The sequence below is a fragment of the Aegilops tauschii genome, chromosome 1 (genome assembly GCF_002575655.3).
Source record: "Aegilops tauschii subsp. strangulata cultivar AL8/78 chromosome 1, Aet v6.0, whole genome shotgun sequence".
In the NCBI taxonomy this organism is placed as follows: Eukaryota; Viridiplantae; Streptophyta; class Magnoliopsida; order Poales; family Poaceae; genus Aegilops; species Aegilops tauschii.
Genome location: NC_053035.3, coordinates 48,514,153 through 48,529,466, shown reverse-complemented (window position 1 = coordinate 48,529,466; position 15,314 = coordinate 48,514,153). Strand labels below are relative to the sequence as shown.

Sequence of the window (15,314 nt, the reverse complement as noted above, 5' to 3'; positions counted from 1 at the left end):
AAAAATGGGACCGTCTAGCTAGGAGTAAGTCGGCTGAAAAATTTTGGTGCCAAGTCCTTTCTTTCTCAACCCTTGAATTAAGATCCAATGGATCATGGCTTGTCTTCTAGTTCCAGCCACCAGCACTGTCTCTCTTCTTCATTTGTCCGCCGCCAGATCCAACCCAGGCCGAACCGCTTGCCTTTGCCGCCCGCAACCGGCAACGCTCTTCGGAGAGCCTCGCCGCCCCGCCCTCCTCTTTACCTTCCCCCACCGTCATCCCTCTAAAGCCGACGAACTACCTAAATTCTTCGACGAACCTGCAACCCCTGCACCCCTAAGATAGACAAGAAGACTGTCACTTCCCCAGCATCCATAAGGGCAGGTCCAATGCATGGGCGATTGCATTGGTACTTAAGGAAATAAGAAGAAAAAAAGGTAATCGCGTAGCAGCATCGTTAGCGTCCTGTCCTCCAACGTCAGCGATAATATAGAGACGCTTATACGGCACAGGTTGAGTCTTAGAGTGGAAGAAGAAAAAGGGCTAGCGCCCGGTGGCTCTTTTTGCGCTGACACTTCAAATTTTTCCGGGATCACATGGGATTTTGCTCATACGGCTGGGAATCGGACCCTAGCGCGCCCGTCATTAGCGCCCCCATTGTAGATGCCCTAAGATAGACTAGGAGGCTGCTGCATCCCCCTCCACCCTAGGATAGACGAGAAGGCATCGATGATGCTCGCGCTTCTCTGTTTCCTCAACGCCAGAAATCGACTGACCAAATTTCCGTTTTCAGGCGACTGACACGCAGCTAAACTGGAAAAAAAAAAATCATACTGGCCGGATGGGTCAAACAGGACGGAAGCAGGTCTCGCGACCCCGTCCATCCAAATAGCGGTCGGTCATTCTCCTCGAGAGACGAGAACCCAACCGATCCCTGGCAGCCAGACCGTGCGTGCGCTCCTCCTCTCCTCCCTCTCGGCGCCTCCATCCGCTCCCGCTCCCGCCGCCTCCTCCGGATCTCGCGGGCGCCTCCTCCAATCTCGGACGCGCTTCAGCTCCAGGTCCGTTGCCCCCGCCGATCCCGCACTCTGTGAGAATGGGTCGCGCGCGCGCGATGGCGGGCAACCACGGGTTTTACGGGCGAGTTCTGGTGGATCGACAGAACAGGCACACGACGCGGGCGCCGTGATGTGGGTGATCCGGTCGATCTGGATCGGGGGACTTGGTTTCTACCGATCGATAGATCAGCGACGCGCGCGCGGCGATTGTCTAGGGGTTTTGTAGGGTTTTGGTTGATACGGTGGATCTGAGACGCAGGGATTGGGGGATTCGATCGATCTGGGCCTCAGGGGTTTGGAGGATTCGATCGATCTGGGCCGCAGGGGTTTGGGGGATTCGATCGATCTGGGCAGCAGGGGGTTCGGGGGACTTCATCGGGATTTTTGTTGATAAGATGGATCTGGGCCACATGGTTTTGGGGGGTTCGGCTTCGATCTGGGGCACATTGGATTTGGATGCAGGTAGAGAACGATCTCGGACGCATGGGATTTGATGCTGAGCATTTCGGGGATTTTTTAACACAGCATTTTGGGGTTTTTTTTAGTACAGCATTTTGGGGATTTAATGGTGGAGCTCGATAAGCGTTTCGGGTTTAATGGATCGATCGATAGTTGGGCAAATTTGGGGATTCAATGCATGCTCGGCTTTGATTCGACAATGGATCATCATATCATAAGTTAAAAAAAGAACCTGTGATGAACCACCCGTATCTGAAATCTTCAAATAACTGCTGTGCAGATGTCATCATGCCTGCCTTGACCAATACTTCTACATTGACTGTTTGCATTTTTACATCAACTGCCACGTTTTACTTTACCATATATTGGGTGTCAATCATTGGCTGTGTGAAAGCATATTATGTACTGTATTTATTATAGAATCTCACTTGTAGTAGAAAAATAGAAAAACCGAATCTGGACCACTAGATGGGAGACTGATGACCCAGATTTAGGTGGAGGGATCTCAGACCAATTAATGTACTTTTAACAGAAAACCCACTACAAATGGTTAGACATGAAATAGCACATTTGCAGTATAGACCTTGAGTCTTCGTGATATATGACCATTTTCAGATAATTTTCATATGCAAAGCGCTGATGCCCATCTCATCATAGTTTGATACAAAAATCTTTCCAAATATTTCTTCATGAAATCAATACACATTTAAGTGTCTATTTTAGCCTCCGAGACATCACTAAATTTTCAAGACGGTCGGATATCTTGGTTACTGCTAAGAAAACGTTAATATATATCACAAATTGTTTAGCACATGAGAGAACAAAGCCATCCCATATCAAGCAGAACTACATATACATGTCCAACTAGAAGTATCTAAGTGCATGAGCAAATTAAGGAGTGGAACTATCACCGCTCAGCAAGCATTTGAGTATATGAGAATATAACACGAGGTATACATAGATCGCTTTTAGTACATGGCCAGCAGGACCGGGTGTGAAGGACCGAAACTATCACCGTCCAACAGGCATCTCTACTCCTAATGTCTCAGTTGGTAGGTAGTCTCCGTTCCACGGTTAATTTTCGTCCCACCTTCACTGGTTTTTTTATCCTCCCTCCCACCTCCCAGCGAATCCCCCAGGGCCGTCAAAAAAAAAAGTCTGGGTTAGCGATGCCCCCACGAAGTCAAGGTGCCAAACCTCTGGTCCATCGAGAGAAAATCGGAAGGAAAAAAATCTACGAAAAAAACCTACGAAATTTAACCAGGACAAGGGCCCCTCGCACGTGACGCGAAAAATTAGACGAATGAGGCTCCCTCCCCCCTCAAACCCTAGCTACCCCTCGTCCCCCGCCTCCAGCCGCACCCGCCGCCGCACCCCAATCCCCGATCAGACCCCCCTCCTCATGCCCTCTCCGTCGTCCTCCTCAAGACGTCACCATTGCCTCCGTTCGTCTTCTCCTACGCCGACGCCGTCGAGGCCGAGGCGTTCGACTTCCCGCTCTGGCAGATCTGCGCAGTCGCCTACGGGGTGGCGTCCCTCGACGGGCGCACCAGGCTGCGCGCCGCCGCGGCGGCTAGCGGGACCGGCGCTGGCGTGGCCAACCCCACGGCCATGGCCATCACCCACGTGCTCCACAACAAGCGCGAGTTCCCCTTCGCCGCCGGCGCCGGCGACCTCATCATGCTATGTCTTGGCGGGAATGCCGCCGCCGGGTCGGGCGCCCGCGCGTCGTCCTCCAGCCTCCTGCGCATCGCCTTCGCGTGCCAGGCCGACATGGTACGTCCCGATTGATTCTTGAGAATACATTGCACGGACAGAATCGTACCATCGTCACGTACGCGGGGCTAAACAGGACTGTGGGTGTCTGTGCTTTTCAGGTGGACCAAGCCGTATCAATGGCATTCGGAGAGAACAGAGCAACCAACTACATCCGCATCTAGGTAAATAATTTATCTTGTTCTGTAATTTTCTTCACGGCTGCTGAATTATTATTACCACTGAAAAAATGTGAGTCAACCAAAGCTTACTGTCGCAATTGTTCCTGTCCTCAGGGTAATGGCATTACCGCCGGAGCGACGGCGGAGGCGGCCATGGCGGAGCAGGGGGGTGGAGTCGGTCCTGTTCCGGGGGAAGAAGCTGATGCCGCAGACCAACGGCGAGCGGCTGGATGGCGTGGCGGAGCAGCTGGTGCGAGATCCTCCGTGATTCGGCCATGGCCACCATCGACGCCCTCCTCTCCATCGCCGCCACCAACCCACACCTCCACATCACTATATCTCAACCTCCATCGATCTCCTCCCGGATGGATCCGGGTTAGTCACTAGATCGACAAAGGGAGGCCTCCACCGTCGCCGTTCTTCTTCCTCCCCGACCTCCCGTCGCCGTTCTCCACGGATCTGGACGTGGCCACAACCGACTCTGCCGGTTCCATGGAGGAGCTCACCCCGGCCTTCTCCTCGTTTTTCCCCACGTTCGGGTCTCCTAGTGGAGGTGCTGATGCTGCCGGTTCCACAACGCAAGAGCCCATGGCAACGCGACGAACTGAAGCTGTTCGCCGGCGTCGCGCAGGGCGTCTCTGGCGTCGCAGGAAACCCTACCTTGGGGCTGGCGCAAGGCGTCTCTGGCGTCGCAGGAATCCCCACCGCGGGGCCGGTGCAGGGAGTGGCCGACCATCCCACCCTTCCAAAGCCGCAGGGCGTCTCTGCCAAGTCCACGGTTGTCGAGTCCAAGGCCGTCTCTGGCCAGGCCTCCGTGGTCGAGGCGAACTGCACTAACATCGATGTCTGCCCTGAACTGTTGTAAGTTTACTGACCGTGTGCTTCTGATTTCTAATGTATTCTTGTTGTTTGCATTTCTCTCATTCGTACCCTCGTATTACAGTGCATCTAAAAGCTCTGGTGACGATGGAAAGTCTACCTCCAAGGGACCAAAAAAGAAAATCAGTCCTAAAAGATCGTAAGTTGATCACTAGATCCATATACACGTCTGATATCCTGCTGTGTCCATCTGTCCATCGTTTCATGATCTGATCCATGGTTTCTGTATTTGCAGTTCGCCTGACACATCTACTCACGATGATAGTGAAGTATATCAAGCTGGTGCTAAAAGAAGGTTTGTGTTTATCCCTCTAATATATTTTTACTGCTGTTATACTTGGTTGGTCGCTAATGCTTTTTTGATACAACATAAGTAGGAATCTTAACCCCTCTATTCCTCATAAGGAGAGCTTGGAATCTGAAGATTTTTCTGCAAAGTAGGTTTCCCTTTGGCTCTAATTCATGATATTTGGTAACTTGCTGCTGTTGTAGTTATATTGATAACCTGGTGATTTCAGATACCACCAAAAAATTATTTGCCTGCATAGTATTACGGTTGCAGAAGTCTTTGTGGATATCCTATACAGTATAAATATGAACCACCACTTGGTGGATCCTTGCTGTTTAGAGCTCTGCTCTGTTAATGCTACTTTGAGTCTAGATGGCATTAACTACAGAGAAGGGATCTAGCTAGGTTTGCAATGGCATGTGTACTAACGAATCATTTTAGTATCAGGTTTTCCCTGCAAAACTGAAGTTCATGTCTCATGTTTGGATTATTCACGGTATAGTCTGATGGTAATTTGTCTACTTAATGCAGTTTACGTATTCTTCCACAACTTCATTTTATGCTTTCAGACTTAAAGTTTTGGGGATAGTTTGGATGTTATACCCAAGGCATTATAATTGCCCTATATTATTCTTAATTTCGTATATCATCACCTTAGACTACTCGAACTGTCGGCCATGCTTTGTGATTAAAGAATTCTTGACTGATTAAATCCATTTCAAGTGTAATGCAAGTGTTGAATTGTGATCCATGAACAGCAAGCCCATTTGGGGAATGTATTTGAACAATGACCCAAGCAGTCGCACAAGTGGATCTGCACATATTATTATCAAGTTATATTCTCATCTTTCAATTTTCTTTGCCACTCTAAAACATGGTACCAGATATTTGCAGCAAAGTCTTTGTAAAATTATGTTTACTTATATCTAATATCTTGTTTCTTAATTGCCTCCTTTTATCCATAACCAGATATTTATAGCAGTTTCTGTAAAATTGTGTTTACTTATCTCGCGGAAAAACCCATAACTCTCTTAATTGTCAAGGGCATGTGTAGAAGCCAGTTTTCTACTTCGTAGTTAGAATTGACTTCTTTTCTTGTATTTGAATCTAGGTACCATGTTGCGATATGAAAAAACATAGGTCTTAATTGATTGCTACTACTATCAGTGCAATTCTTTTTCTCAAATCTCTGAACTAGATTTATTTATAGTAGTTCAGTTCTTAATGGACACAGGTCGTAAATTCTATCGGTTGGGCTCAGGATATATAGTTCTAGATACTTTTATAAGTGCATGTGTTCTAAAATAGCTTCCTGAATCAGTTGTTAGTAGTATAAATGTGATATGCCGCTTTTGTTTAGGGTTGTCCTCTAATTTGTTTGAATTTTCTTTAGATTTACCAGTCAACCGGGAAGCATGCTTACAAATTATCAGTCAAGCCGGAAGCACTTTTAAAAATTATATGAATGTATTCTAAGGTTTTTTGCATATATGTGAAGAGAGATTGAGCGTGTTGTTGCTGCCGTGTGTGGTCTTGGGAGAGGAATAAAAGAGAGTAGTAGATAGCTTTAGAGAGATAGCACAGGATTGAGAGGCTACTGCTATTTGTATTGCTGTTGATGCTTGCACAATGCCACTGCTTATTATACCGGGTTATTCATCTTTGAAAAAAAAACAATCATTTTCTCCCTTCAATAGTTTAGTCATGACTTAGTTTTACTTACTAGCCTCTCTTCATAATTAAATTTAGCTTTTTATAAAGTTGGAAATAATAGGACTGTTTCATGCATCCCGACGAGTATGGTTGCTATTCACCTAGAAAGGAATAAGATAGCATCCATGTTGTTGTCCCTTGTTGTTAGTTTGGATTCCTATTTACTTTGTGCCGTTCCTTAATGCATGAATCAGTTGCATAGTGGACGGGATTGACTTGTTATTTTGTTCAGTTTGTAAAAGGGTTGCTCTGTGCAAATTCTTAACACAGTCATCATAATTGCATCTATAGCAACTACCTATTATCGAAATGATAGACGGCTCCAAGATTATGGTTGTACTATGCTAAATTGCCAATTGCTATTACTAGGAATAAATACTCATGTATCTCTAAAAAGGCTACTAATGTACTCCCTCTGTAAACAAAATTTATTTATTTATGAACTGATTGTAATATTACCTTGGGTGAATAATAACTTATACTCCACCCTGGGTGATGAATAGTGTGCATATATATGTATATATATGTATATGTATATATATATATATGGAATATATATGGAATATATATGGAAAATCCATCCTACCACCCAGTGGTAGTTACCCCATAATATATATAGTGTGTGTGCGCGCGCGCGCTTTTCAGACATGTCGTTTAATTATCTATTTGGTTTATTCACTAATATCTGATTGAATCAGGCATGTGCGCGCGAGGAGGGAAGAGGAGAGAACCATTGACATTTTTCATGCTCTGGACAAACATTTTTATGCATAGCTTTCTTTTCCACGAGAACACATGAGCGTGGAGCTGTCGTTGTAGAGCCCGGGATGAAGGGTGGGTCCAGTATAAAACCAGGAGGTACTGGCACTAAGATGGGAAGGTGGTTGCCGCCCTTATCCCTTGTTGCTGGCCGGCCACAACGATGTTGATCACCGGCTCACTTAAAATACAGGTTGATGGATTTTGTGATAAGAGTGAGCGGGACGGAGGTTGGGTTTGGTATGTTTACTTACAAATTTGCATTCTTGGCTTTGGGGGCGCCACAGGCGGCGCAATACCTCCTCCCTCTTGATGGCAGTGGTGAAAACACACGAACACGGGGAAGGGGATCATGGCGGAGAGCGGGAAGGCATTACGGGGGACTCCTCCTTAACGGTCTATGAGAAAGTATAGTGTGAAGGAGAGAGGGTGTCATGGTGAAAGTGAGGCGGACGTCACCCACTACGGCGGGAAACAGAGCGGGAAGGGGAGGGTCTGAGGAGAAAAGGAGAGGGTGTGTCATGGTGGTGGGGTTTTGTGTTGGTTTCACATGTTGGAGATAACATCACGAATAGTCTGGATAGCAACATTTTTTTCTCACATATGGGCTGGATTTGGGGCACCCGGACTATCAAGACGGTTGTAGTAGCCCGTTTGATGTCCGAACACATTCGGACGTATGAGGAAAAAAATAAGCTTAGACATTGAATACGACTTTAATTGTTTCTCTGATTCATTTATATGCATTATTGCCCGCAACTCACGGGCGTTCTACTATTGTTTTTGCATGATGGGTATGAGTTGAGAAAGTAGTTTTTATTATACTTGCTCAAGCATCGTGCGAATGAAAAAAAAAACTTTCTTGATATTGTACTAAAATTTCTTAAGCGCATCAAGTAGATTTTAATAATTTGTAATATATTTTTTGTTGAATCATCGATTTATGTGTATACATCGTCAATTTGCCTTTTTGTTAGCAGTTTACATTACAAGTGAAGTAGACTTCAATTATTATGGAATTGTGTCTATGCTATATTGTCTCTTCCTGTGAAATTACATGGATTATTTTATATACCTTCAGCAAAATATTTCAGAAGTCCGTGGCAACGCACGGGCATACTACTAGTCTTGATAGTACATGACAGAAACGATCTACGAGTACTCCCTCCTTCCCAAAATATAAGGCGCGATTGACTTTACATGGTCTTTGATGCACGACTTTGACCGCTAATATATACCAAGTGCATTACATGTATAAATGGCATCGTCACATTTGTTTTTTTCATGTCTGTATATTAATTCTGTAGACATATACCACATGAAATTCTGTAGGCGCCTTACATTTTGGGGAGGGAGTATAATTTTGTGTCCTGTTTTAGTGCTTCCTGTTAATCGAGCTTCATCCACTTGCATTCCAGCTTCTACATGGGAGTTTTTTACCTCCATGGACTCTGATACACTTGATCAGTTCAATGTACCTAGCTAAGAACACCAAATAAGTACCCCCTCCGTTCCAAAATAGATGACACAATTTTGTACTAACTTTAGTACAAAGTTGGGTCATCTATTTTGGAACGGAGGGAGTAGGTGTCAGTTAGAAACATATACCAAATACCAATCTTGAGGAGAGAGACATTCATTATGTCCAACCTCATTCACCGCTCCAACCAAGGATACATAACCTAGATGTCAAACTTAAGATGAAATTCTGAGTACGCATGAGGTCGATGCTGACATTCCAGCTTCTACATGGGAGTTTTCAAATCAAATAAAAATGGCATGTGATAGCAGGATAAATCTAACAGAGAGAGTACAACATAGAACTCATTTTTCGCAAGAGATCAGTATAAGACGCATATGTTCTAACTCAAAAAAAAATCTAACAACTGACAAACATTCATGTTCATACCATTGAATGGACCTTAGCTGCTTGCATAAAAACCAGCTCATAAAGGTTTCATAGTGGTGAAGGTTAGAGATTATGACCCAAGGTTACAATTATAAATTTGACTTTACCCGTCTAAAAAGGACAATTATTGGACATGGATACAAACATATTGGGCATGCAAAAAGTAAATCTGGGTTACCTTGAGAAAAATAGGAATGTAGGCTACAGATTCACACAGGGTTAAAGCTTACACGGGCATGCATAGACCTACGATCAATGTATTACAATTTCAAGGATTGGTTGAAAGCATAAATGAGAAAGACAAACAAGTGGCATCAGGCAATTTAAAGGGAGTTTTATGACTGCCCTGCAGATGCATATTATTACAAGCTATTACACTGGGGCTTATACAGAGAACCCTGCAGGACAAATTGGAAGTTTAATACCATCGACCTTGTGTCACAAACATAATACCGTATTGATCTGTAAAATACTACATGTTATTTACTTATGAGATCTCACTTTCTGTCACATGTTAGTAATATATTTTGAAGCAAACTAAAATTCAACTACTATTAGACAGATGCCATGCACATTCAACCGGTATTGCGGGTTGTGAGCAGTGTAGAGAATGATTGTTTCTGTTTTGGAGTACTGAAGTCATCAATTAGAAGCATGGGGGAATTAATCTCAGAAAATGAGGTAGCATCGCTGTAATCTTGATTTTTAATGCTGTTGACCGATTCCACAGCTACAAACAATTTTCTTGCAAACAACATCACACAAGGGACTAACAGAATGTTAGGTACATAAGTGTACTTAGACCAATGTTCTCACCTGATAGTGCTGGTGCACATGCTGCGGTCATTGCAACCATTACTGGATCCTGAGATGAGAATTACAAAGTCAGAAATGAGATCATCCTTTTATGTCAGACATTAGGCACATGGACCAGAAAAAGAACACAACCTACGACAACAGTTTGTGAATCCGAAATTCAGAATACTGTGACACTTCCTATTGTTGACCCTGAGTATTACGATGCACAAATTGTTTGCCCTAGATGCCACCATTTTGGGAATATAATCCATATACTATGACACTTCCTATTGTTCTCTGTTAAAATACTTTTTGTACACTATATTTTGGTTTCTGAAGTATTAATGCTTATTTCTGTTGTGGTATAGCATAACAGCTACATATATGCTTTTTAATCTGTATTAAAATAGTATAATGTTTATTATGATTTATGAAGAAATGCATGGCACACAGATCTTGGCACTGCCCTCAAGCTGTGCACTTAAAATTAAAATGGATGTATACCAGCAGCTTTAATACTTTGAGAGCTAGTTTTACATATATAACTGGGAAACACTACTGTTGCTCGGCGGCCTGTTGCAGTTTACTTTCTTGGAACTGCAGGTACTGAGCTTTTTAGTGAAGTGTCCTAAACTTCAAGACCCTAAGACTATTCAACCCTTCAACTTAGTTCTCCTGATTAGGTAACAGTGAAACAGAAGTTCCAAATTAGAGTACCAAACCACCAAGAACAGGAGCAGTACACCAACAAACCAAAGTTACTAAAATGCATCATTCACACACGAGCAGATTTGAGATGAACAAGTACAGGAAAATAGAATTGTACAGATAAAGCATAAATTTACTTGATATAGTAAAACTGGGATGCAACACAAATAGCAAACAATGTTAACATTTATCTATTTACCAGGAAAATGAACAACCGTGTTGAAGATTTGTAGGTTAGCACCGCTTTTTCTATTTTTCTACCACAAACCTATTCTCTATTGTGGTTGCTCCCGTATTTATTCTTTTTAATGTCAGCACAGGAGCAAAGTTACTGACAGCCAAAACGCTAAAAGCTGAATGGACTCTTTGAAATCTCTATATGCAGCTTGGGAAGATCATTTCTTTTTATTTCTGTTTGAAGATGTGTCTCAGCTTGCTTGGAAGTTGTAGTTGACATGTCATGTCTGCAAAGACATAACATAAATTTCTTTCCACAGCAATAGTCAGCTGCAAGGAAGTTCAATAATCACATTCATGGTTACCTACAAACAAGTGTTACACCATGTGCATATATATATTCTGGTGATGTTTGTGCAGGAAGAAATGAAAGAGAACAGTGACACCTACAACTAATAGTACTAGTGGGAATGAGAATAAACAGACTTTACATCTATATCCTCTTTTTTCTGGCACAATTGCATTATATCAAATTTGCATGATAACAGTCATGGTTAGCTACAAAGGGGTGTTTTACACCAACTGCTTATATACATTTGGTGATGTGTTGTGCAGGAAGGAAGATGCCGAAGAAGCACGTGCCAAAGCCTATCAAGGGAGACATTGGGGGTCTTGTTACCTGCAACAAGTGTGGCACGAATACCTTCTACAGCACCGAAGCAATGCTGACGCACCAAAACTGGTGTAAGGGTGCAAAGGTGAAGGCCGACACCGAAGCTAAGAGAAAGAAAGCCCACAGGAACTCCATGAAGCGCAATTCCTGAGCAGCATAAAAGGCTGCTACTGAATGATAAGACATGCATATGCTTGCTATGGAAACAGTGAACTCGCTTAGCTACATTGATACCGAACTGCGTACTCTGTGATTACTTCCGATTGCTACCCAGTTGGGCGATACCCTTAAGTATCCTATGGACGTATACGGTTGATACGGAGTTAGTAACTACTGTTACCTATCATCTCTTTCACTTGATGCCCAGTTGGGCAGGACGTATATGTAATGCTAGGAATTCTGGTTCTGAGTGCTAAGGTGACAACACAATTTTAGCTGGCTTCAGCATGAAGTGGCAGTAGCAGAAGCACAAGCATGCCTATTTCACAAATGTGCCTATGTGATCCGACACGATACAGTGTTGCAATGAGTATGGCCAGCTCTGCATGTTGTTAGGAGGTCTGTTTGGGCTTGGCGATTCCAAATTCAGGTTTCAGACAGAAAAAATCTGTTGTCGATTAGTGCACTTCATCTACCAGAAAATGGGTTCACAGATTGACGGTCAAAGCAACAGTCAGGTTTACTACAAACCTAGCATCTAGCAGAAAATGATTTAGCAATGACGAACTCATATTTAGCATTGTAAACCAACAAAAATGCACAAGAAAGGAAGCCCATGCATAGAAACCTTGACACAATCTATATACGCCTGAAACAAATCATAACTTCCTGTACCGTCCTTCCTTCGGACCAGATTTAAAAGAACAAAGGATAAGCTTAAGGTGCGCCCATTAAGGCTTGACATCAATATAAAATTAAAAATAAACTTGATAACTTTCTCTGCATGAACATACACTCAGATAAAAACCAGCTTATAAACAAATAAAAACCAGCCAAAACTTGTACTCTGGAAAGCAGATTACCAACCTAGCGATATAATCCAATGGATTAGAGGTAGAAACTGAAGCAGGCAAAAGGACATCATATTGGTGTAGATTCGGAGGTATTTAATCCAAAGTTTGGGGCAACAACCGAACATCTAGGTGACCACAAAGTAAGGCAGTACTTAGGTGGTAAGATAGGACTCCCTTAGTACTCCCTTTGTGATTGGGTATAATAAGGATAACCCTGGAAAACACCAGCAGCAATGACATTGAAATTTAGCACGAGCTCAATTTCATTTGCTGTACTTATCTACCAGATATTAACTGTAGCGGACATTTTACATGCAAGTTTTGTTGCACCCTATGATCAGTTCCAGGTCATGACACCCTGAGGTAAGTTGCAATATATGTACGCGTGAGCCTGCTCTGTAACAACATTGGTATATTGGTTACTCTACCAATGTTGAGTGGTTCCCCGTGGCAGTTGAGTGTCATGTTCAGAAGAAATACATCTGAATATTCTCAGTAAGATTGTTGCAAGCAACAAAAGTAAAACTGCAAATCCTTTCTTAGAGGCAACAGAAGTCACTATAAGTGGCAAATTCACTATATTTCATCGATGATGGATATTTGTAGTTGCAAAGTTCCAATCAACAAGCAGTTAGGTTTACTGAAAAGTAAGCTAATGTTCACTGTTGTATGTTGAATTGTTTTCAATGACGACACGACTCGTCAGTTGTAGTACTATGACACTTACAGATCTACAAAACATGGCACTTTGACCTATTGCTATTGGAATTTACTCGAGTGCAGTTATTTATGTACACTGAGGTATGGATCAGCTATACTTAAAATTGAAGGGGTTTTTTTGTTTGCAGGCATTTCTCTACTACTGTCCAGTATAACAAATTAACTAACTACTGCACCTTTAATAATGAAAATAACTTGTTTACAGTGCCCTCCATGCTTGAACTGCCTTTCAGCATAATTTTCCTCATGCCTCATTCAGAAAAATCTAATTCTGATTCACAATGAAATTAGCAGGAGATAAATGACATTTCCAAACTGCACTGGTTGAGGTTCATAAAACTGATAATAAGGCCACAAATGCTGGTGCATTTCACCTTGTTGGTAAAGCTCACTCTTCTATATTATTTTTTCTTTGATTCCGACACCATACTTGGAAATCATTTCAGCTATTGTAGAGTAAGCCTCTTAATTGTCCAATTTCAGATACAATCATCTTTGATGTCAATTTCTTCCAAGATGCTCTACAATCTAAATTAGCCATCAAGGGCCACCGCTTAATAAACAAGTTAATGTTTTTTTCCACATCATTACTAATCAAGGTGAGGTTACAGCAACGGTCTGACTTATAGATAGCCTGATCTACATATACATGTAAAGGTAATACCACGTTGTTCACCTGATAAAAATGGTCCCTGCCAAAAAATATATAAATCTAGCAAGCAAGGACAATTTACATCCCGTATGGATAATATGAATGTCTCTGGATTCTTCAGGAATTATGTTACTTGCTGTGGAGTTCATGCACTATGAAATATGAACAGTATGTGTGAACTGTTTATTGCTCTTCATATATGTACTTGAGCAGCACTTATGTGCATCCAAAGTTCACAAAATACTCTTTAAGCTGCAGATCTTCTACTCTTTAAACTCCGGATCTTCAAAAAGTATTTCTAGGAACAATTTGAACCATACTAGCAGCTGATGTGCAATAAAACGATCGCATGCAAGTTAAACTGAAATAGGAACCGCAAGAGAATCTGTCAAAACGGCACTATCGCTGATATCTGGCACTGCGTTGGCCTCCAACTGTCTTTTCAGAGGGGTTTTGTGATGACTGGTTGATGGCGATTCGGTTAGATCTGAGACATTTTGCTTCTGTACGATTCCAAAAGGTGGAATTGTTTGGAAATTAAATAAATATGAGTTCCATAAGAGTTCAATTTTATCATGTGCTAAATCATAGTCTATTTCTCACTTATTACTTCATTCACTGTCATGTGATCAAGCTGTTGTGGGCTGTGTCATTAGGTCTGAACTTTGGACGTGCCGCTTCTTGTTTGGTTGAGTGGCAAAGAAACGCGTATTCAATACGGTTACTAGTGAATCTGAATGCTATCACTTTCAAAAGATTATATTCTCCCAGACTTGCGGTTGTGCTCCTTGTGTGGATAATTTATTTCATTTGAGTGTTTGGAACCCTCTCATGTGAGTATGTAGTGAAGATAGAATAGATCGATAAAAAACAATCTGACAAAATCATGGCATGAGTCTGCACATGGCCTGATCCAAAGTGGAAACATATCCTTGATATAAACATGTAAAAACATGAGAGGCGTACAAAACTGGACCAAGCGAAACGACCTACAAATGCTGAAGGATACCTGATCTGGGAGCGATTGAGCCATAAACTACATAAGAGACAGTTGAGATGCATAAAGATCGAGCCTTTCCGCCTGCAAAAAAGCAGATAGAGATAGAACAGGTTAGATGGAAAATAACTAGAGATACAGGAGCAGAAATTTGTGCGCTGGGATTGGGAGGGTGCGGCAAAAAAGTGTAGAGTTTATTAGTGCAAGAGGAGGCGGAGGAGGAGGAGGGGAATACCTTGCGTTCATCTATCGGATGAAGATGGCGTCGTCCAAGATTCAGATCGGATGAGAAACAACGGCCAGAGCCAGGGCATATGGGGGAACACGGCGTCCAGATCGGTCATAATCAGGGAACAGCATCCAGATCGATCGCATGTACGCCCATCCTGTTTCCGAAGACCGTGCTCACCGGATCACGGCGAAAGGTGGGAGCTTTCCGATGCGGCGAACGGAATTAGCCATGGGCATGAACCTGGATCTGCAGGCGGGCAAGGATGGGGTCCATCAGGTTTTCATCGGTAGGTGCAACGCACGGGAAGATGGGTGCAAGGAAAGACGGGGATGGGTGAGAGGACAGGAGGAACCTTACCGAT

General features: G+C 43.0%; 1 protein-coding gene across 6 annotated transcripts; it reads left to right on the top strand.

Annotated features, from left to right (window-relative positions):
- Window positions 1-323: 323 nt before the first annotated feature.
- LOC109773548 (uncharacterized) lies at window positions 324-14,653 on the top strand. Of its 6 annotated transcripts, XR_012201563.1 has the most exons (7): window positions 324-3,437; window positions 3,549-4,295; window positions 4,378-4,452; window positions 4,549-4,608; window positions 4,691-4,750; window positions 7,014-7,267; window positions 7,362-14,653. XR_012201563.1 is itself a non-coding variant. In XM_073507626.1 (6 exons), the coding sequence occupies exons 2-6, from the start codon at window positions 3,994-3,996 to the stop codon at window positions 7,087-7,089; spliced, it is 573 nt and encodes a 190-aa protein (XP_073363727.1). In that variant the 5' UTR covers window positions 324-3,437; window positions 3,549-3,993; the 3' UTR covers window positions 7,090-14,653. The 6 variants fall into 6 exon arrangements, 4 of the variants coding, with proteins under 4 accessions (XP_073363727.1, XP_073363728.1, XP_073363734.1 ...); XM_073507626.1 differs by having other exon boundaries at window positions 7,014-14,653; XM_073507627.1 differs by lacking the exons at window positions 7,014-7,267; window positions 7,362-14,653 and adding an exon at window positions 5,996-6,891.
- The last annotated feature ends 661 nt before the right edge of the window (window positions 14,654-15,314 follow it).